The 23498-nt window shown below is 33.3% G+C and overlaps 2 protein-coding genes across 6 annotated transcripts; one reads left to right on the forward strand and one right to left on the reverse strand.

Annotated features, from left to right (window-relative positions):
- Positions 1–780: 780 nt before the first annotated feature.
- On the forward strand, positions 781–11724 carry LOC106720143. Of its 5 annotated transcripts, none has more exons than XM_045686776.1 (28): positions 781–988; positions 1106–1164; positions 1469–1590; positions 1716–1857; positions 2029–2130; positions 2205–2298; positions 2370–2489; positions 2562–2803; positions 2927–3044; positions 3255–3387; positions 3480–3598; positions 3675–3787; positions 4059–4268; positions 4552–4663; positions 5097–5214; positions 5492–5640; positions 5917–6063; positions 6379–6462; positions 6710–6826; positions 7019–7113; positions 7287–7454; positions 7589–7747; positions 7970–8070; positions 8467–8653; positions 8928–9119; positions 9832–9937; positions 10561–10696; positions 11258–11724. In XM_045686776.1, the coding sequence occupies exons 1-28, from the start codon at positions 962–964 to the stop codon at positions 11404–11406; spliced, it is 3621 nt and encodes a 1206-aa protein (XP_045542732.1). In that variant the 5' UTR covers positions 781–961; the 3' UTR covers positions 11407–11724. The 5 variants fall into 5 exon arrangements, with proteins under 5 accessions (XP_045542732.1, XP_045542734.1, XP_045542733.1 ...); XM_045686778.1 differs by having other exon boundaries at positions 5917–5985; XM_045686777.1 differs by having other exon boundaries at positions 5495–5640.
- A 5881-nt stretch (positions 11725–17605) lies between these two features.
- LOC106720144 (homeobox protein cut) lies at positions 17606–20287 on the reverse strand. The gene has a single exon (XM_014514726.2). The coding sequence runs from the start codon at positions 20285–20287 to the stop codon at positions 17606–17608; it is 2682 nt and encodes an 893-aa protein (XP_014370212.2).
- Between the last annotated feature and the right edge of the window lie 3211 nt (positions 20288–23498).

Consider the following 23498-nt stretch of genomic DNA (forward strand, 5'->3'; position numbering starts at 1 on the left):
CATGCACTGACAAGTTATTTGCAAAATAGAATTGAAAGTTTTGTATAATTTACTACATTACTAGTAATAAGTCCACATAAAATTACTTATTTACAATTTAAAATAGGTTTGACGTTGATCATCATATCGTGATATATTTATCTTGGTTTTTTCTACAAGTTTAATTCTTATCCGTTAAGACTTCTAATAAATTCTATGCAGGAACTAATGCGTCATTGGTAACTTCGCTAAGTGTGTAGGTTCCTTACATTGCGATATTTAAGGTATAGCAATAAATTATTACTTACCTAAATCTTAGTTTCACAACCGAGATAAGATTAATTAGCCATAATAAACTAGACATATATATTTACAGGAGGTTTGGAAAAACAAAGTTCTACTTTCTAATAGGTTAGCGTGTTCGCATACGTTGCTATACTCTGATGTTGGTGTTTTGATACAGGTATATCCGTGATGGTATATTGCCATATCTGTTACTGGTCAAAACTCGCCTTTATTTACGTAACGGATAATTTTGGTTCGATTCAGCTTTAAATTTGTTTATTCTGGATAACGTTAGCCTCAATACATAAGTAGATTAATGTTATTTATCCAACATGACTTTTATTGCTATAAGGTATTCATTCAGCTCTGGTTATTTGAAAAGCAGGACTATTACACTTACTTAGGCTAAATAATCGTAGTTTTTGTAGTTAAAAAACATGTCCAAAAACATATTGTAATCTTGTCTTTGAAAAAACCTCAAACTTATTACCATAGTGTCAATATTTAATGTTTAAAGAACTTCAAATGTTTGTCAAAGTTTAGAACATATTCAAAACTTGACCTCCGTTTTACCAAATGTCACAAACAGCAATCGTCAAAAATTTTTAGGGAGTTTTGGTTATTTCTAATAACCTTGAAGACAATTATATATGCAATATGGTCAACATTTATTTATTACTCGTTTAGCGAGCTGGAAATGCAAAAGAGCAAAAGTTTGGAAAAGGTAAGTTTTGAAACATATAAACAACAATGAATATCTTGTCAAAAACAAAAAAAAAATCTATAGTCAATCTTAACATATTATCGTGTTCACTACATTAACTATAGTTTGATAAAACAGGTAAACTGTGCGAAACAAGCTTCTGATGCTAGTGAAAACTGTGCGCAAATCGCTCGCAAGTAAGTTTAATAATAGCTAATCAATAAATATGTACTTCATCTCCATTCCTTCTCTGATCCTGATTCCTCTTTTACGCCTACAGCACTATTAATTTCTTCGTAGAACTTTCAATTTCCCTCCTCCTAACTTCTTAACCTGGACTTTGCTGGTTTAATTAATTCTTAAGTTCTATTATTTCTTCAGTCTTATAAAATGGTTGGTTCTAACGTGCACAGAAAAGATTCGTGGAACCCGTAACCCAATTGACAGTTATCGTCAGTTTTTGAATTACTTTGATCTCCACATTTTTTTCATCAATAACAGGCAAAAAAGTAAAGTTCGTCACAATTTCGGCAATATCTTCGAAAGATATCACATAACTGTTAAGCCAAAACTTCTGAGGAGCAGCTCATTATCGGATCTTGCTACTAATTCTAGTGACTTTAGTAAGTACAAAAGTTAACATTCCTATAATTCTTGGAAGAACAGAATATTACTATGGTACGAGTTTTAATGGCTTAAAATAAAATGATGTATAATATGAATAATTTTCATAAGAACTCTGTTTCAGCATTAGATTTTATCAAGAATTCCAGCAACCTGTTAAACCGGGCCAATCAAATAACAAGCCAAAACTGTTCCGGTGACACTTGCAGACCGTACATATACAATAGCCTCGACGCCCGATACATGTCGTGGAACAATAAAGTAAAGTAAGCAAATTACAATGACAAATACAATATTAAGTACCTAAACTTTCTCAAAGTAATGCCAATTACTTCTAAACAAAAACATTGTTTTCTTGATATGTTTCAAGTCTTTTACCATCGTGTCTTACTCTTGATTTTTTTATCTTATCTTATTATCAAAAACTTCGAATCTAGAAAATTTAAGAAGAAAATAGAAATGTCTCCGGAGCCGATTTCAAAAGGAACAAAGGATTATGATCCAGATCAAAATATATCCTCGTGTGCAGAAAACTCAAGGTATCCGGATCAAAATATACTAAAACAATTTCGTTAACATAGGATAATTTGGATAATCAACGTAATGATTTCAGTGTATGTAGTACAGATGAAATGAGTGTACAGAGGATAGCTGCATTTCCATTTAAATCTACGCCAAGTGGAAATCTAAAAGTACAATCAAATCAGGTAAATTTTGTAACGTAATATTTATAAATAATTCAAAATAATATCTTTATTATGCTGATATTTTGTAACAGGTCGTTTTCCAATCTTCAACTGTCGGAGTATTATTAGCAGACCCAACTCAAGCAAAGGTTAAAGTAAAGTTTGAAGGAAAAGCTGCGGGTGAACCGGAAAATAAAATAGAAAACAATTACGTTAGTAATCATTATCTTAATTAATAAGTTAGTCAACTAATTAAATTATAAGAACTGACTGAATTGTTCTAGACTGATGAAAATGATTCAGAAACACAAGTGAAATATTGTCATAAAGATTCTTTAAATATGAGATTAAAAGCTGTCACTGAACGTCATTCTAAACCCAAAACACCAGTGATAAGAGAAGAGCAGGGTAAAGACTTGGGCAGTCTTGGATACGCAATTGCTGAACCTATTGATTGGAGTCGTGTACAATTGCCGAAAAAACTGGATTTGTTTCAGGAATTTTATCGCAGAATATTAAACTACATGTAAGTTCAGAATGCTGATCAAATTTAGAACTATTTATTAAATAATATAACTTATTTTCGAGGAGTATTTTAAAAATTTTATGGTTAATGACAAGTGTGTTATGTCTGTAATTATCGTTGTAGCCACACTGACACAATCATCCATATCGGTGACGAGGAATTCCATTGTCATCAAATTGTTCTTCAAATATATTCATCATTTTTTGACAGTAACAATCTACGTGAAATAGAATTACCTATTGTAAGTACGGGAATGTATTTGATAATTGTATTTTTATGGATATTGAAATATTTAACTCGTTAAGATATCGAAACAGCGAACAATTTTTGAGAAAAATTTGTAAAAACGATCCCATTACGAACATCTCATTTATATAGAATGTAAAACAAATCTTAAAAAATTATAATAAATAAGTAACTACGAAGTTTGAATATTTTCTTTTAATTTTAGTCAAGTGTAACACCTGAAGCATTTCAAATCATTTATGAATGGATGATTTTTAGTAATTCAGAAAGTAATAAAGTTCTCAAGAGAGAAAATATTTTGGAATTGTTCTGCGCAGCTCAATATCTAGCTATTAAAGGTTGGTTTCTTTATTTTTCTTCTATTGGAGTTGTCTATTTGTTTTTTATTTATCTTTGGACTTTGGCACTAATGCGTGTAATTATAAATTAGATTTGGAAGATCAATGTTGGTCTTTTATTGTGCACGAGGAATTATTTACTGAAGACACGGCTTTCGCTTTATACAGAGAAGCTAGATCCAAAGGAATGACACCTGTAATGGACATCATGGTATTTTATTCCTTTTTTTTAATTCTTATTAATTATTTTACATAACTATTTGATAAAATACATTAATATTTTTTAGGTTCCTCGCGTGATGAGATTTTTTCTACCTCTGGTCGCTTCAAGAGATTTTCTTGAATTGGACCCGGATGAGATTATGACGTTTCTGAAATCGAATTACATTTGTGTTACAAGGTAAGTCATCTTGAATGTTGTTCAAGCACAACTGTTCTTAGTTAACTATGAAGTGTACTTTTCGCGTTTGCACACGAACGAAACACTTGAAACTATACAAAACTGTTAAGAATTGTGTTTCCATTTAATTATAAAGACAATTTCTAAGATTTCACGGTATGGATATGTTTTTAGTATAGTCAGACATGAAAAAAGTAAGTATATTAAACAGTTGACAAACAAAAGCAGGGAGAAAAGGTAGAGGTTACTTATGAAATATTGTAACATTTAGCGAGATAGAAGTACTAATGGCTGGTGTTCGATGGCTGTACGGAAACTGGCCGGCGCGGAGGCGGCTGGTTGTGGACATCATGCGGTGCATCCGCTTCGGCCTCATCTCCCCCTGGCAGCTCGTCGACATCAAACGGAACCCCGACAACGCCGAGATATTAGAAATTGTTAATGATCCTGAAGTACAGCAGATGGTTGACGATGGACTGGCGTGTGTATTTGACTTGTTTCATCGTTCGTTTCATTTTCATTCATACATACGGATAATATACAGCTAAATGTTTCTCGTGTAGAATATGAGTAATATTTAATAACGCTAACAATGCAGACTATATCCGTTGGCCTTCGTGCATAAGTATTTTGATAAAGTCGTTGAACTAATTCGAAGCGGTTCATTCATTGACCTATTTTTAAATACTGCCTATTTAAAACTACAAAGAAAACATGCACACAAACTTTTTTCTGTTTTTAAAACTACTATAAATGTTTTACAGGTACGTTATCATAAAATATTGGTACGGTAACAATTCCAAGAATTATTATCATTGGATCGACGTTCTCGGCCTCTCCGAGCCCGCCGAAAGGAACTGGATAGGCGAAGAAAAGGTGCTAAACAAATTCTTATTAATTCACAAGTAGTTGTTGAAAGGAATTCAAATTAATAGTCTATATTCTTCTAATGTAATTTGATTAACACATTATATTGCTTACTGTGTGTTTGACACGATCTTGGAATCGTGAGATGCATATTTGCTAATGTAGGACCAAGGTCGTTTTTACTAGTTCTTAACTGCGACGGTAAATATTTTTACCAAATCGTATTCAAATCAAAGATCCAAATACAAAAGGTAATTACCGGGAATTTGAAATATAATATACGGCAACAATGATAATTATAAATTGCAGCATAATAGACTCCAGATGCATGAAATATGTTGATTGCAATTAGTGAGGAAAATTCGACACTTTGCCTACATTAATAATATTTCGATGAACAGCCCATCTTTCCTGTAACGATGAACAATTGTTTACATTGCAGAATCACGTCACATACAAAGATTTCTTAAAATACCTGGAACACTTCATGGTCCCAAAAGAGCAGATGTATCAGCAAATGTCGATGATGCAACCACCAAGGAGAACAGATGATTTGCCGAGTATGTAAACATTTGTTTGAAAAATATTTTTACTCATACTTAGTAATTACGAAAGTAGAAATTATTAAATTGTCAGAAATCTAGAAGCTTTATCGTTAAGAATTTAGTTAGAAATTTTGAGTGAATCTTAGCTCAATTTATCCGCATACATCGCAAAGTATTTCTTCCTTCTATAACATAAACTTATTAATAACTTCCAAGTTTATCGTGGAAAGAAAAGCACCTACTTTAATATAATCGCAATAATTTAAACTCGCTACTATCTATAATATATTAGCAGGCACTTTACGCGGACTCGATGCCGATAAAATGGATATGAGGAGACCGAAGATGGAATTCCCTCTACCTGGTACGTTGAAGGGACTTGGCGGAGATAAGGACAAATCGTTTCCTACGATGAGCGAATTTTTTGAAAACAGGCGAAAGGTGCTTAATATAACTTTCATATTACATTTTTGAAATTAATTTAAAAGTAGTGTTAGCTGATTCTTATTTTATTTTGACTAAATAAAGCAAGTTAAAATATTAGGATACACAAAAAATGGTAAATAATCTAAACTTCATCCTCATTTAGGAAAAATATACTCCACAAAATAAAAACAAAGAAATAAAATAAAAACCAAGATAAACCTACATTTAACATTGTTTTGAGAGAATGTGGAATACTAAAAATGTCACGTTGATCTCTTCTTTTAATCACAGACAAAAGAAGCAAATCAGACGAGATCACCGATACGATCGCCCAACCAGGGCTCTGAGTGTTTGCCAACAGTAAGTCAACCGACTCCGCAAACCTCGAGAAAGACACCTGAAACTGACCGCAAGTTGCAGAAACTAACCGAGCCAAATGTACATTAGATTTTTTTTCAAAAATTTTTCAATTACTTTGCTGTTTTTACTACAAAATAACGAATAATACTAGTACAATCTGTAGCGCCTAGTAAATTATTCTTGGCTTTTCTTTTTAACTGCGTTTTGTCATTTATAATCACTGCTATGGAAATTAATTTGGTACAAAAAGCAATAGTGCATATATTTTATGAAAAAACAAACAAAACATAGTTTGGGGAAATGCGGGAAATAACTTTTTAAATCAAATGTGAAACAATGTTAGCTAGAATAAAGAACGTTTAAGTCATAACTAAGTTAAACTATTTATTTTAGGAGCCTCGATTGTTTCAAGCCAATCAAACTTTGATCCAAAAACAAGTACAACAAATTCAAACAGCCACATTACCAGGACCAAATGTAATTTAATATATCATTCATTAATTTATATCTTTCATTATTTACTGAAAATATTGTTAGGTAATAAAACCTGGTGAAGAATGTTTGGCATTGAGGCATTGAAAATCTTCAAATTCTTACTTAAACAAACTATTCTAATAAGAATCATCATTCTTATAAGAATAGTTTGTTTAAGTAAGAATTTGAAGATTTTTCTGTTTGAATTTATTTTATAAAACATAATAAAAAGTATTTGAACCTCTGGCAGTTGACGCAACAGCATGCGGAAATGTACGAGCCGCCTGAAAAGGACTCATCAGACAATTTCAACACCACCAAAAGTGTCACCAGTAGTGAAAGTATTGATACAAGGTATTCTGAAAAGGTAAATTTACTTACGAAATTTATAACAAATTTATTAATAGTTACTATCGAGAAGATGTCAACAATTCTACAAATTATATTTTTATACTTACCATTTAAATATGAAAATTGAACGAAGTGTGATCTCGGCAATGTTAGTTACAATAACCTTACTTCACCTTTTGAAAAAGCTTACCTTATGTTTTTCCCTTTGACTCAGTACATCAGCAAGACTTGCGACACGAGACACAATAGCGTGGCAGCTTGCTACCTAGCCGCTGCCACAGCCGCATTAGCTGGCTCTAGAAGGTAATACCTAAATTGCTATTGTACTAATAGAAACTACTGCCCTTATGTATAGATTATGCTTCCCTCTATAGATATTCATATAATCCTCAGTTCCATTATGTTTTGTCATAAGTTGAATGGAGTTCAAGTAAATATTGTCAATTTTCAATAAGTGGTATTCCTTTTTCTTGCAGAGAATCTCAAACATCTCCAACATCAGGATCACGTGATCAAACCACGATGTCATCCTCCCGACCTGAGCAGTCGCCGCGGCCTGCGGGGCCCACTTCCCAGAATGTCATAACCAGCCCTCAAGTTTCACTCTTCAACCAGTCTAAGGAGGCTCTTGCCAAAATCAATATGTTAGTCACTCAAGAACTATCTTTATATTCCAAACGTTTACGTTATTGCCGAGTTTTCAAAACACTATGCTTTTTTCGAGAGTTGTTTTAAGCCGGCAATGTTTAAAATGTGTTTTTATTCTCTTTATTTTTAGGAATAAATTATCAACATCGATTCTTGGTCCTTCGAACAAAACATACATAGTGGACGGTTCATTGTTTAATTGGGACCGCGAAACTGTACTGGTATTTGGAGGTACCGATCCCCATACAGGGTACGGAGTCGGTCGGAACACTGGGAAAGATATTTACAGGTTTGTGCTCTATGTTTATATTTATTCTACCTATTGCCTAATTTTACCTTCGTAATTTATGTAATACTAGGATACTCCATGCAAATAGAGACAATCTTAATTTAGTATAACACTAATGTAAACCATAATACAATGAACAGTGAATTTAATGGCACCTAAACTATGAAATTATTATCACATCAGTTGAGGATAATGAATGTTCTAAACTTTGTTTTTTTAAAGGTTTGATCCGGTCACAAATTCTTGGGACTACGTCGGTGACTTACCAGAGCCGAGGCATCATCATTCTGTGGCCTTTCTAAGAGGAAGAGTCTATCTTGTTGGTAAATGCATATTTCTAATTAAACTACGGTGCAACCCTAAAAGGAATGGAAATAATCTTTAACAACCAACATAATCTAAAACTCATTGAATAGTTAACTCGCCGACGCCTCGACTTCGCCGATTGAGCGGGATAAAGTATACCTTTAGTTAGTTAGCAAAACGATACGTCATTCTCGCTATCACGGCTTAACTGAGCGTGGTTGGCAAGGCGTCGGCGACGTCGAGGCAGCGGCAATTTGTCATCGCGGCGAAGCAGGGCCATAGCGGGTAGACGAGGAGTGGACCTATGCGCGTTAACCTTACTTCACTGTTTGTTTGCTACGATAAGCTAAGCTAACTACTGCAACTTCTTAAATACTATGGCGTAAAGTCTTAAGTGTTATGTAATACTTAAGGTGGGGCTGACCCACGTGATGACGACACCCGTGGCAAGTCGGTGGTGGTCTCGACGGTGTGGAGCTACGAGCCGGTGACACGGTCCTGGTACAGCGAGTCTGGTCTCGCCATACCGAGGAAAAATTTCGGTCTTGTGGTACATCGCATGGCTCTGTATGCTATTGGTGGACAGGACAAGAAAGGCAGGTGAATGAAACAAGATTATTTTATTTTATTTTCACACTGTCCTTACTGTTCTTATTTTGAAAAAGAGATAAAAATCCTTAAAAATTTTGACAAGTGTCAAATGTCACACACAGAAAGTTGGTACGGACATTTACAAAGTACAACCATCTCTTCTGTTCTATACCATGATTACTTGTCATGCTTGTCTTTCACGTCCTTAACGATCTGACGCATTCTTGTAATTGGAGTAGAAGTTTTACTTTTAAAAATTGTGGCTAATATTGTTTTGTGCTAGAGTGCTTCGCTCGGTGGAGAGATTCGACCCTAAAACGGGGTCGTGGAGCGAGGTGCGGTCGATGGGCGTAGCGCGCATGGCCATGGCCGCGGTCAAGTACCGCGAGTATATCTGGGTGGCCGGCGGCATGACCGGCGAGAAGAAAAACCCCGTCTGCAAAGTCGTCGAGTGCTATAACTCTAAAACAAATGAGTATGCTTAGTTTTCATATAACTTTGAAATTTGAAATAGTTTGCCTTATGCCTACAAGGAAATAACTTCACTAATTTGAGATCAGATCCGATCAGAGAGCGTCGATGGCTCAGGGGTTAAGCATTTGACTTGCAATCTACAGGTCCTGGGTTCAAATCCCGCCATGTACCAATGTGTTTTTCGATTATCGTTTTACATATGTACTTTTATCCGAAGATCTTACGGTGAAGGAAAACATCGAGATACAACCTGCACATATCTGAGAAGAAATTCAAAGATATGTGTGAAGTCAACCAACCCGCTCTGGGCTAGCGTGGTTGACTATGGCCTAGTCACCCTTAACTTAGGGTAGGCTCCGAGCCCCTCAGTGGGTATAGTGAGCTGATGATGATTTGAAATCAGCTCGTAAAATAGAAATGACCATCATCCTTTTGGTCTTCAGATATCAACTCCAGAGCCTCATTTTCGTTTAATCGTTTAGCTATACCTAAAATTATTTATTTTACAGTTATATTGTGTAAGGTTTTTCGTATACAAAGTCCGCAATGACGCAATAACAATCTGTCGTCTTGTTTTGAGGTCAAGTACATTTGTGAGATTTACTCAGAATTTTCTAACTAGTGAAACGAACGAATGACTGTTAAATGATGTCAGATTAACTAGGGAATTTTACGATATATATTTGTAAGTATAAGCTAATCATTATTTTCAGATGGACAGAAATCTATAGTCTTCGGTTTCCGCGATGTTTTGCAACGCTGTTTGCAATGAATGACAAACTTTACATAATAGGGGGAGCTGGAAAGATAACAGAAAAGGTATGACGTACTTATAATATGTAAATATACGATCGTACCCAATTATCGATTTCGAACCAGTTTTATTAATATAACTAATTTTTAATTCGGTTTTATATTCATTTGCTTTAAATTTTACTGATCTATGAATCTATTGTTTTGGGGATTTATTACATCAGCGCTGGATTGCAACTGAGAAATTAAAACCCACACCTTGTATTTCAGAGTTCATTAAATATACACTTATTTTTCCAGTTGTAATCCACCTCTGATTTCGATCGCCCGACTGTAAAAATGTAAACAGGGTATTAGTTCCACTTTTGCACCAGGCCAGATAAGTTACTTATGTCAATAAAATTATTTAAGGATGGTCTATGACGTAACGCCAAAATAAATATTGCCTGAGTATTGACATTTACTTTTGACTATCTGTAATTTCCGCTCAAATATAGGAATTTTTGTACAAACCAACATTTTTTTTTATTCTCCAATCACAAACGATGAAATTTATAGAAGGCTCACAGACATACTCTTAAGTACTTATAATTTTAAGCTCAAAAGGATGAAGCAATTGAACATTTTTATACCTTTGTTAGATAAGTGATCTGAATTAGGTATTTAAAATTAAATTGAATATTTTGCAGGATAAAACTCCTAGTAGTGTGGGTGCTATAGACATCTGGGACTGGAAGGATAGAACGTGGAAACAGGAGACAGAAATGTCCATACCCCGACACGGCCACGCACTCGCTTATCTAGGAACGCAGCTCATAATAATAGGTCTGTTATGTCGTATTTTCTTGTTACCCGGTACGGTACGGTAATACCTTAAATTTAATAATAAAACTAGCGATTGAATGCTATTTCTTCAGCGCGGAATTAAAAAAATATTAGCCTAAGTTACACCCACACATATCGACTATCACCCAGTAAAGTCCCATTGAAATCGGTCCAACCATTTCAGAGATTACCCGGAACAAACGCAGCTGTGTAGACCTTCAGTTAAATAGGCTGACAGACATGTAATATTTGCACGAATTTTTTTTTTCAATATTACAAACATTCCAATTTTATTAATTGTACAGACTGTGACTTTCTATTTTACCATTATCTATAAGGAAATTTCTGGACATGGGCTTTAGTCATGAATGATTATCTAGACGAGACTCCTTTGGGGACTTAAGTAAGGTCGATCTCTGCGGGACCCCGAAGTTAATTTAACTTGTAAAATATGTAAATGATAATCCAAAAATCTGCTATCCTTTTTTATTTTTTTTTTGGAAAATGAATAGAAATATGTAAGAGTCTTGTTAGTCTATAGGGTACTAAATCTTTTCACAGGTGGCGTAACAACGATATACATGCGAGCTCTGAGCAACGTGGAATCATTTTGCTGCGAGCGCGGTGCTTGGATCCGAGGTGTTGCTACACTACCGTCGCCACTTTCTGGCCACGGAGCTGTTACCTTACCACCCGCTTCGCTTATGTGACGAATATCTGCTTCACAAGAGGCTTATGGTACCAGGAGAGCATAAGACGTAGAGATATTGTATCAACAAATTGCTCCGTGAAACTCCAGTGACGTGACACTTGTGTTGATAATGTTGTCTCTATTTTCTTCAATATGAATGAAAAAGATAACAATATTTAATAACACAATCGTCAAGGTAGTGGAGTTTCACGGCTGTATTGACTGTTTAAAACGTTGTATACTCAAATGCCAAGTTTGGAGTAGTGGTAAACTACTCCTAGAGTTGACTTAAACTAAATGGAAATAAAATTAATATCAGTGCTGTTATAAATTTATTCACAGCTTTACAAAAGAAAAATAAATTATTGTGTAATTATAAAAGCATTTTTTTTCGAGACCACTTTTTTTCGATACAAGATTATTACACAAATAAGAATTACATTTTTAAATCTTATTTAATATAAAACTTATCAAATTAATATCACATTTTTGCTTCAATTAATAAATAGTAAAATATTTAGTTTAGTCCCAGACTTCTCTACAGACGCCTAATATGTCCCGTCTGAAACCTTCTTCGCAAGGTGGGAATACTTTGAAGAATAAAATGTTGTTCATTGGTACGAATCCACTGGATTGGTAGTTGGGGGAGACATCCTAAAAAAAATATGTTTCCATTTGATGACAAAGGTTAAACTTATGAAAAATTCAAAACATGCAAGTGGCGCCATCTAATCAACGTAATTAAATAAACAATATGATGTCACATGTGTACATACATAACTAATAGTAAAAAGTGCTAAAAATATATATCTAAATGTAGTATGTATTACCAAAAAATGACATAATGAAGAAAGACATAAGGAAATAACGCACATTACATAATGTATTATTTTCGATAAGAAAATAAAGATAAAGAAATTTAGATATGCGTATATGTTTACAATAAAACATATTAAAATCTATCCAACTGAAGTAATATGTTTATAATTATTTCTGAAGAAATTCTGTTGTCCATCTGGTTCCCAAAAGAAAAAAAATAACCATTTACCACAAAAACGTTGTCGGTTTTTAAAAGTAACAATAGTTATTTAGAACTCACTAATTGTGGGTTTATGAGAAAATACCTGTTTAAAACATGTTACTATCTCTGTTTTCTCAAAGACAATGACAGGAATGACGATATAAGTAAGTAAGGGTAAGTAAAACTAATAAAACTTACATTCGGTACACTTTCCACGATCACTCTGGATTCTAAAAGCAATGGATCCATATCACCTTCTCTCTTTTCTGACGGGTGTATATGTCTTGCATTTCCAAACACTACCAATACAGCAAAAATTGTTAGTACCAATCGATTCATTATTTTATTAGGTAATACAAACTATCCAGTGACGAGTTATAACGTGTATGCCAAATAAAGATCAGCCGATCGTCTTATAAATGATGGGCGATATTCTTTATCTGTGAATCGTTCACGTCATAGGGCTGGGGGCTAGGCTCTGCCACTATCATACTCCTACCATTTTATTATGAATAAATTTTTCAATTGCCACTTTACTAAACAGTGGTTTATAATTTTATTGTAAAACTCCACTTACGTGATACTTTTATTAGAACATACTATCTCTGTTTATACTAATAAAATAAAAAGAACGGCAAATAGACATCAGTTGATTTACATGAGTATTAGGTATTCTCATCTAGTGTCGAGGGTTTAACATAAGTTCTTTAACATTATTTCTCCTTGACACCTTAATATTATATGGATTTCAAACATAATTACATACTTTACTGACAGCCCTATTTATGTAAACAAGTCTGTTTATTTTTCCAAATCGCTACGTGGCAGGCACCAGGCAGACTGTAGCTTTTTGTTTGACCGCGTGACGTCACAAGACCAAACCATGTACGTCATCTTATATTGACGTAATATTGCTGATCTGGATTATTCCAAACTATTTTTTTATGCCCGTCATCATCCGCCATTCGTGTAAAAATAAGGGTCTCGATTGTGACAGTAACCGTAGGTTTTTAAAACATATTGTTAACTCTGTTGTGTATCAAAGATGACAGGAAAAAGAATGACAGGGTGACGATATGTTCTATATAGAGATTTTAGTCTTAGATACCCACGGAAGGTCTATCACGTGCACAAGACTAGTTTTTATAACTGAGTTGTTGTAAGAAAGTCGACCATGAACTTTATTATTGAATTTTTTTGCAAACAAGAGGGGTTGTTTAAAGCTCCAACGTAGCTTGTTTTTCTTCCTGTTAATCAACCAATCATAAAAAAATTGATTTGAACCTTGAACCTAGAAAAATAAGGCTTATCTAGACTTTATTACAATAAAGTTGTTTTTGTTATTGTTGTGTTGTTTTGATGATAATAATCATTTAGGAAAGAGGAATGGAAAATAATGTTGACAACAAAATAAAGTTATGTTTTTAACACAATTCCAGCTAATTGATAGGAAAATGATCGGGGAAAATAATACATAATTACTGATAAAAATACATTTATAGAATCGGATAGAGATTACTTGCTTTAAATCAACAAAATCTAATTTAAAACTGTTTTTGTTTTCAATTTTGTAAGTTATACATACTTAAATACAATAAATATAACCCTACATAAAATAATTTAAATAATTTCTAGAAGGGTAACCTTGTCAATAAGTCGACCCGTTCTCAGAAATCGCGCCACCTGCGCATTTACTCGTATTTCGCAATCTCTCATGCGCTTGCGTTTTATGTAACACAAACAAACCTTTGTCGTTATTACTTACAGTTAAGTACAATTCTTTTTAAAATCTTTATCAAACTGTCTTCGTTTAATCTTATCGCATGATATCTTTAGTGAAAAAACTGACTGATTCTTTTAAATGTCATCGTCGAAGAGTTTTTTAGCACAATAATAAAATATAAATTATCACGGTAGGTGTAGCAAAATGTCGATTTTGTCAAAGTCCAAATGAATCACTAACCGTTAGTTTAAGAGACCAAAATTTCTGTATAAAACATCGTCTTCCCACTTCGTTATCTTTGACAAAACAGAAAACAATATATTTTAAACGGGGATTTTGGTCTCAGAAACCCACAGTTAGGCAAGTTGTTTCAGCTGCATTTTTTTAACTCTATGTTTCAGATGTGTTTCTAAGAAATATACAAGTAATTAAAATTTATTTTGACTACGGTGGATATAATTATCTTCCGTTTTACTATATAAAATACATATTAGTAAAGAAGATCTATCTATATATATAAAAGAAAGTCGTGTTAGTTACACTATTTATAACTCAAGAACGGCTGAATCGATTTGACTGAAAATTGATGGGCAGGTAGCTTAGAACCAGGAAACGGACATAGGGTAATTTTATCCCGTTTTCTATCTTTTATTCCGCGCGGACGGAGTCGCGGGTAAAAGCTAGTTTTAAATAAAAACGTAAAAATATACGTACGCACCAGTGTACGTCATCGCATTTCTAACGAAATGTTACAAAAATTATATCTTGTACAAAGCTTAAATAAAATAAAATAAATAAATAAATACTAATCTTATTTATTAATTTTATAAAAATCTTACATTAAAGGTAAATTAACGATCATAATCTTGCCAAAGCGAATCATTTGTGGTGGTGGTGCGACGACGAGTGATGCATTGCAGGTTGGTGCCCATCACCTCACCCGGTGGACAAGTCGCGTTGTCTGGAACAAAATGGCAATTAATTAACTACAAGCTCGTTTGTCTTTAACCCTATAACACCATGAAGATTTCTATCAAATGACGCTTGAAGTTTCGTCACAAAAGAATAGACATTATGTACCCATTTCAGAAACAAATCCCCGAAACACATTATATTAGTAAAAAGTCATTCAAGTCAAGCCATTTTCCTCACGGAGCTTCGGCATAGTGTGTACTTACTCTTCCATGCATAGGTAACAGCCATCATATCTGATTTCACTCAGTCGGTTAAAAGGTAATATATATATATATATATATATATATATATATATATATATTTTTTTAATTTATGTATTTTAGTCTATGCCGAAGAGTAACAAAAACAAGAATTGTTTTATTTAATACTAGCTGTCGCCCGCAACTCCGTCCGCGCGGAATTAAAAAAAAAGCATCATGTAGTCAAAGAACTGATCTTTGACAAAACCAGGTGATGCAAGAATTATACATTTCACTATACTGAAGTCAATGTGCTGCAAAATGCCCTGCATTACAGCATCATAGAACTTATTGAGACCCTGTAAGAAAAGATAATTTCATTTAAATAATGTGGAATTATGTAGGATTAGATGTCGCCCGCGACTCCGTCCACGCGGAATTGAAAAAATAGTTAATAAGTAGCCTATGTGTTCTTCCAGACTATGTTCTACATATGTACCAAATTTCATCAAGATCCGTTTAGCCGTTCCGGAGATACCTTCAAACAAACATCCATCCATCTAAACATTCGCATTTATAATATTAGTAAGATAGTAAGAAGTAAGATGAAACAGTACAATATTCTTTTATTTTATTATGTACTTAAGTTATATTAAATATTAAATAAAACATCAAAATTATTTTAACATACTTAGTTTTATTTTTAAAAAATATGTCACATAGTAATATTAAGTAAAAAAAATAATATTATTATTTGATAATTATTGTAATGATTTAAAATCCAACTCGTTTTTTGTCACATTTTTATAAGAATGCTACTTTTGTTTCTCAACTAAACATTACCCAGTATGGATTTCTGTATGAGGATAATCCTCAGATATGTCCCTTTCTGAACTAACTTTTGTTTTGTATCTGTATAAATATGGATGCTCATAGGCGCGTAACTCGCTTTCTGGGTAATAGCCCATCACGCCATCATTACTCATCAATTCTTGAGCACTTAACGGATATGGCAATTTAATTAACTGTTCATATTGTCCATATGGTTCTCGTGGCAATGGTACCTCCATTGTAGGTATAATATTCTTCATTATAGAATCTTGAGAGATCTGAGCCCAAAATTCCTCTTCGGAAGTCGACCTTTCAGGGCTTAAATGTATAGGAACGAGTACAGTCTTTTGTTTAAGCAACACCGGATCATAATAATATGGTTCTCTATTTTCATAATTTGCTTTCCGAGGTCGAGTTACGTAGACTGAAGGAAGTGTATCCAGTGCGGGCAAAAACCTTACATACGTGTTTTGATACATATTTCTGTTGATTGCTGTCAGATATTCCATTGCAGATTGCGGTATTGTAACCATATATTCGTTAGCGTATTGTAGATTGTTTACATACATCTTTGCAGGTGATTTCAACGTGCCTTTATGTTTCATATTACCTTGTCCCTCATGGTTTAGGTTATTAGATATATCAGAGCAAGGCTTCTGTTGATCTTCCAAAGATACGGTAGGTACAGAGTCGAGAATCTTGGTGTGAGGCTCATCTTTTACATTCTCGTCTTCTTTTATTGGTAAAGATGTTAAAACACCACTTTGTATTACTAGCAATAATAATATTTTAACACAGTTGTTCATAATTAAATATTTTCGCGTCCTATTCAATGCCACAATCAATTTAAAATGTTACATTGTGTTTGTAAAATTGTAAAAACAGCAAAAGTTTCGAATTTCATTTGTTTGCATTTTTAACTCGCTATGTAATTACTCGTATAAATTACATTAGGCAGTCAATGTATTGTTTTAATAAAACGAAGCAAAAATAAATTGCATAAATTTTTCTAACTATAATTTTTTATTACTTCAGTAATCATTTTTGTCACCTGATATAATTATCTATAGATTGGTTTAATAAAACAAATTCAAATAAAAAAATAAAAACATATTGATATCTATTTTGTCTGTTTTATGCAAAAATTTTGGTCTGAAAAAAAGAAACAATTTTCATAAACAATGTACTGGATTGTATTATGAAAATTCTTTCTTCTTTCCAAACATCGAACTGCTATACAAAATGTATGTAGAAATGTAGAATATTTCTATAAAACACTATTTTTTATTACACAATATTTATTGTTATTATAGATTCATAGTTTACACTCACAATTATGACGTAAATTAGGTAATGAAAAAACAAGCATTTAGAATGTCATGAATGGTTTATTGTCAGTTTTAATACCACTTTACACAATAAATTACCTACAACATTAATCTTTAAATAGTCGAGAATAATTCGTTATCGTATATAATACATAAATGACTTAGTTTATCACATTGGCAGCTTCAATTTTTCTTTTTAACATTTTTTTGGGGACCTTTTTAACATCGAGTTTGGAATTAGAATTCTTTGTTTCCCGCTTCTTGTGGTATCTGTAGGCATCCATAGATCTGTATGAAGGCGCGGTATGGGTAGGTTGTCCTTTAGCTAATGTACCAGAGACAACGTTGGGCGAACAACTCAGAAGTAAAGGTATCCCACAACCTCCTACGTTAGCATTAGGGAATAGTCCAACAGCTCCGGATCCACTCGATACTGGTTGCATACTAGGTTGTTCCTGATATCCTGATCCCTTGTTATTTCCTTGATTGTTGTAATAGTGAGAATATTCTCCGGCTGATCTCAGCATTGCATCTCTCATACCAACATGCTCGCTTGCTTGCACCATGCTGTCAGTCTCACTTATTTGCTTATTGTGAAACATTGCTTGACCATGTGGACCTGTTGAGAAGTGGTGACCATGCGGAATATTTAAATTGTGCTGTGACTGCATACTCATACTAGTGCTGTCGCTGAATCCCATGTTGGCCCTCATAGCCGGCATCATGTAATGGTCGTGAGCAAAACGTCCATTAGATAGCTGACTGTTATGATTATGTACCGAATGGATTTCTTCATTCCTTAATTGGGAAGTAGGGTGTGAAGTAGACAATGATGGTCTGAAATGTTCATCAATCGGGATCCTCCCTGAATGTTGATGTTGTGACGTCTCGTGTAGCCGATGCATGTGTTCTCCTTCATGCATCGCGTGATGATGATGACCAGTTTCATGTTCACTTTTTGACATGCTATTTTGTGAATGGATGCCCGATTTCTCTTGTTGCATTTTATTGTTCATCTTAAGCGAATCTGACATTGAAGTGTCTGACATAAATCTTTCTTGTGCCCATTTTGTACTATCTTGCCCATTAAAATGTTGCTGCGACGATTCATCCATTTTTCCTACGTTAGTATTAGCTTTTCCTGTAGCTGCAATCTGGGAATTATCGTTAAATAAACTCTGTAAAGAGCTGTGTTGTGTTTGTATTTCATTGGAACTCATAGTTCTCAGCGCCTGATTGTTTTGATCCATTGCTAGGCGTGTATTTAATGATTCACTTAATTGATGCGGAACTTCAGGGGTCTCGCTATTCATTGTCGAATGTAACTGTTTACTTAGTATACTCTGACCTTCGTGTGCAGCTTCACGTGGTGGCACGGCAATAGAAGAATGAGAGTCAAATGCTATATCCGAATTAGATGATGATTTCACTTGCTGTAGTGTGTCTGTATCCATTTGATTGCCAGATTGTTTTGCAGAATCAGTATATTGTGTTTGTCCCTTAATATCGTCTATCTTTGTTGCAGAATCCGAAGCGTGATTATCATCACGTGATTTAAATTCTAGGTCATTCTTATGATGCATTAGATTTGGAGTACTCAGATGTTCATCTGCGTGATCTGTGTTCAGGGTGTGTTCCATTTCATCCGACTTCCTTTTCACCATATGTGTGATTGTACGTTTGTCCTCCATGTGATCCTGTAAGACTGCAACAGTATTCACACCCAACGTCTTGTCGTCTTCTTGTTCTGTTGTTTTAGTCGTTTCATGAGTATTTTCAAAGTCGTTATTTTGTAAAATCATGTGATCAGTGTTAGTTGACTTTGATGACAATTCTTCCTCACGTGTTTGGGATGTAGAAGCTTCTTCCAATCTTAAACTATCACTTTGTAAGCTTCCCTTTTTATTGATGTCCTGGGTAATAGACATTTCTGCATCTTCATTATTTCTTGACAGTGCTTCCAAACTTTGTATGTGTGGTGGTGATGTTTTGTCTTCATTTTCCATTATAGTATCATGAGAAGTACTTTGTACATGATTTATTTCAGCCACTCCATTGTCTTTTGCAAATCTGTCCTCTATGTTTCTTCCTGAATTTTCTTGTATTCTGTTTATTGTGTCCTTCCATTTCATCATTCGGCTTTCTTCAGTATCTTCATGGCTCGTGTGTTTAGTATCCTTTTTGTCCGCATCTGAGTTAGATAATTGTGAACTATCTCCAATATGTTTGACTAAATCATCTAAAACTGTATGGAGTATAACAAAATCATCTTGCAACTGTGATTTTTTTTGCCCACTCTGCAACTGCTCCTCTGTTAACAAGTCCGTCGATGTATCTTCCAAATTTTGCAAATCTTTTTGCATATGTTCAACCACTTCTTTCACCATTTTTATCGTTTTCTTCATTTCATTTTTAGTCATATTTTCATGAGACTTAAAAAATGTATCGTCGAACCTCATTTGATTACTTTTTGTCTCGTTATCCTCTTCACAAATATTAACTTTGACTTGTTTGTTGCATTTTTGATTGGGATCAGTCAGCGTTTGCTCCTCGTCAGCACTCCGATAAATGCGATAACCTTTTTTAATCAATAAAGGTTGTTGAGATTCAATGATGCTCTTTTCTTGTAACGGTGAACCACTGAAACTTTGTTGAAATTCGGTACCTGAATGTTCATCGTGGGTGGTGTCAGAGATGGCTGTCACCTGATCTTGAAGGTGAGCTCTTCCAACAAATTCTGTTTGTGTTTCGACTGGTTCAACAAGGAGCGATTGTTCTTGCAGCGTGGAGGGTTTAGAGAAACACGTAGACCACAAAGTTAAAAATACTATAAGCGTCTTCATTGTGATCGATGGCGCAATTGATGTTGAGATGGAACTGCAATCCGCATTTATACAAACGAATCTATCAAACGCTACGTGCCCTTTTTACAAACGACGTTCGTCACACTTTCCGCATCGCTAAAACACCACACATAGCTTCAAATTAACTTTTTTAAGAATTATTTTGAAATTGTATAATTGTATATACAATATAATATAAATTATATTAACCTTAAAAAAGAACCTTATCATGTTTAAAAAAAACATAAAAATACATCTATATTTATACATACGTAAAGAAATAATTGTCACTCTAAAAACTTTAATCAATTCGCGTTTAGTAAAAATCAATATTTATATAATTCTTAGCGTCAATAGCTTAGCTTAGCTTAGCGTTAACGGTTAAGAGTACAGACTATGGACCCAGCGGTCGTGGCTTCGAATCCTGCCAATAGATTTTTGTAGTAAACTTTATCTTTGTAAGGGAAACTAATGCACCACAATATGGGATATAATTAAAAAAGGAGAAAGAGTATTTTCAACGCCTGATATTTAAAGATGAAACCAATGTCATCACCCTGACATTTTTTATGGTTTTTCAAAGCTAAGCATGCTCAGAGTGAAGAAAGTTATAGCGTAAAAACTGTACATACATAAGATGAATTTTAACTTATTATTATTAATCAAATAAATAGATGTCAACTTAATAAAACTTAAAAAATTAAACAGACAAATTATTTCCATGCAAACTTCACTAAATTTATTCTAGCGCTGTGACTTTTTGTTTCCATTTCTAGTAAAGATAATTTGTGCGAATACAAAATACCCAATTTTATGATATACATATTCTGGCTGTGGTGGAGTTTTTAACCTTGAAATCCAGTAAAATAGGATATTATTTATAGTAGTAAAAGAACATATCTTCTATGATACGGAAGTAATAAATTTTACGGCATTATACGTAGTGACTAGATAGAGACTAAATATATCAAGATTAACATTTAATGTGTAAAATAAAATCATTTCATCAGTATATTAAAATGTAACCGTGTAATTACACTGCCGAAATAATTATATTGAAATATAATCATCTTTATTTTATTATTTCAACAGTATTGAGAGAAACGGTTTGTTGTATAACTGTTTTGATAGCAGAATAAAAATAACAAGAAATAAACTTTTCATTCAATGGTTTTGATTCGTTATTACCTAGGCATTATTAATATTAGCCGTTTGTCCATTCTATCTGTAACATGTAGGGCTAATTATTTGAAATGTTTAATATGCGAAAGTTTAAAAATTATAACATCAGCACGTAACATCGAGGCTCACGTTCGTTGTTACGAAGAAATTCCACAACGACTTGTGTTAAAAAACGTTTACTAAGCGAATCTGAAGGTAACTGCAGCATGTTAAAGCAAAATATATGATCAAAAATAATTTAATATAACTGAACGAAATAATAAGTATTATGACAAAAAATAAAAGGCAAAGATTTGTCTTTAAAGATGGGATATTACAAACGCACTCAGAAATATTAATAGGTCACCAAGGAGACCCTTAGTATAGATTTATCAAATGAGCATTTCTGAGTAAGACATTAATATGTATTACTACTAACTTGTAAGCGCGGCTTCGTCCGCACGGAATTAAAAACAAAAATAGAGATAAAAACAACAAATCCTTGCTCCTCCTTACTTCTTAACTTAATATTTTAATTGCGAAAGTAATTCTGTCTCTACGTCTGTCTGTCGCGCGTTCACGCCAAAACCACTGAACTGATTTAAATGTAATTTGGTACACAGATAATCTAGAGCCTGAGAAAGGACATACACTACTTTTTAACGCGAAAACGGGGGTTGTAATTTTAATGGAGGTATTGTCATCTTTACAGTTAGAAACTTGAAACTTATTTTTAGGCTGTTAATTTTATATAAATAAATATAACATTCAAAGTTCCTATAAGTTTTACCCTCAAGAGAGCAAAAAAACAATAGGTAATAAGAAAGGAATAGGGATGAAAGTTTGTATGGAAGGTGAGTTTGTTTGTAAGGTAAGGTGTTTGTTTGTATGTGATTTTTTGGAAGTTTAATATGTTTTGTTGAAATGTTTTATAACTTTAAATGAAATAATTAGCCTAAGTTATTAAAAATGCTACCAGAAGACAGTATTTGACGCGGACGAAGTCGCGGGCCATCTATACAAAATGCCTTTGTTCTGTTATAATGTTGTGTCTCAGTTATAATGTAGCTTTGTAATTGTAAAATAATTTTTGGAAACGGTCCAGAACTTTTTAAGTTTATACGACACATAAAAAATACATATCTTCTTCTTCATTATACTAGTGTTAATCCTACTGAATCGACACATTGTCCTGTCTTAACTATGTCTTACTAATATTGAATTCGAATTGGTATAATATTTCAAACAACTGGAGGTCATATAAAATGGATATTGTCGTCAAGTTTTTTAATTGTTCGAATTGATTTCCGTAATTTTTTCTCTCATATAAACCTTCTCATGACAATAAGAAATCATAATCAGCCTGAGTTCGTCTACTGCTGCACGTAGGCCTCCCCCATCAATAAGAAATACTAGTATGATAGGAGAATTAGCAGAGTTTCATATGACCACGCATAATGCGATGACGAAGAAAAAAAATATTTTTACACTATCTAATAATAAGTAAAGAAATATTATAGGTAGTGATAAATATACACTACAAACAAAAAGATTTTTAGATTAATAAAATTACAAATATCATTCGAAATTATACTAAACAAATGCGAATTTCTTAATGTAATAACTATTTTCTATTTATTTAATTTTTAGTTTAACTAAGATCGAACCTTTGATTAGCGACGTAACAACTAAATGATATAAGTAATCTCTGTGCTATGAAGGATTAAAATCTAATATAATTGTATTAATGCTGTTAATAATTAAATTTTTCGGTACTGTATCAGCAGAATCCAATGATCGATTCTTAATGTGCGACCGTAAAACTTTTCGTCTCTCGAAATGATGAAAAGTAATGGTATAGATGTTATAAAATAAAACGAGATTAACAAGGTATTACAATTATTTCTTAAAACATAACCTTGTTCATTTATCTATATAAATAAAAATCAAATTTTGTTTGTTAACTTATTATAAATGTAGTTATACTTAAAACGCCATTTTATTCAAATAATAATTTTATTGAAAAATCTTACACTACAAATTTAACATT

Source organism: Papilio machaon, chromosome 4 (genome assembly GCF_912999745.1).
Source record: "Papilio machaon chromosome 4, ilPapMach1.1, whole genome shotgun sequence".
NCBI lineage: Eukaryota > Metazoa > Arthropoda > Insecta > Lepidoptera > Papilionidae > Papilio > Papilio machaon.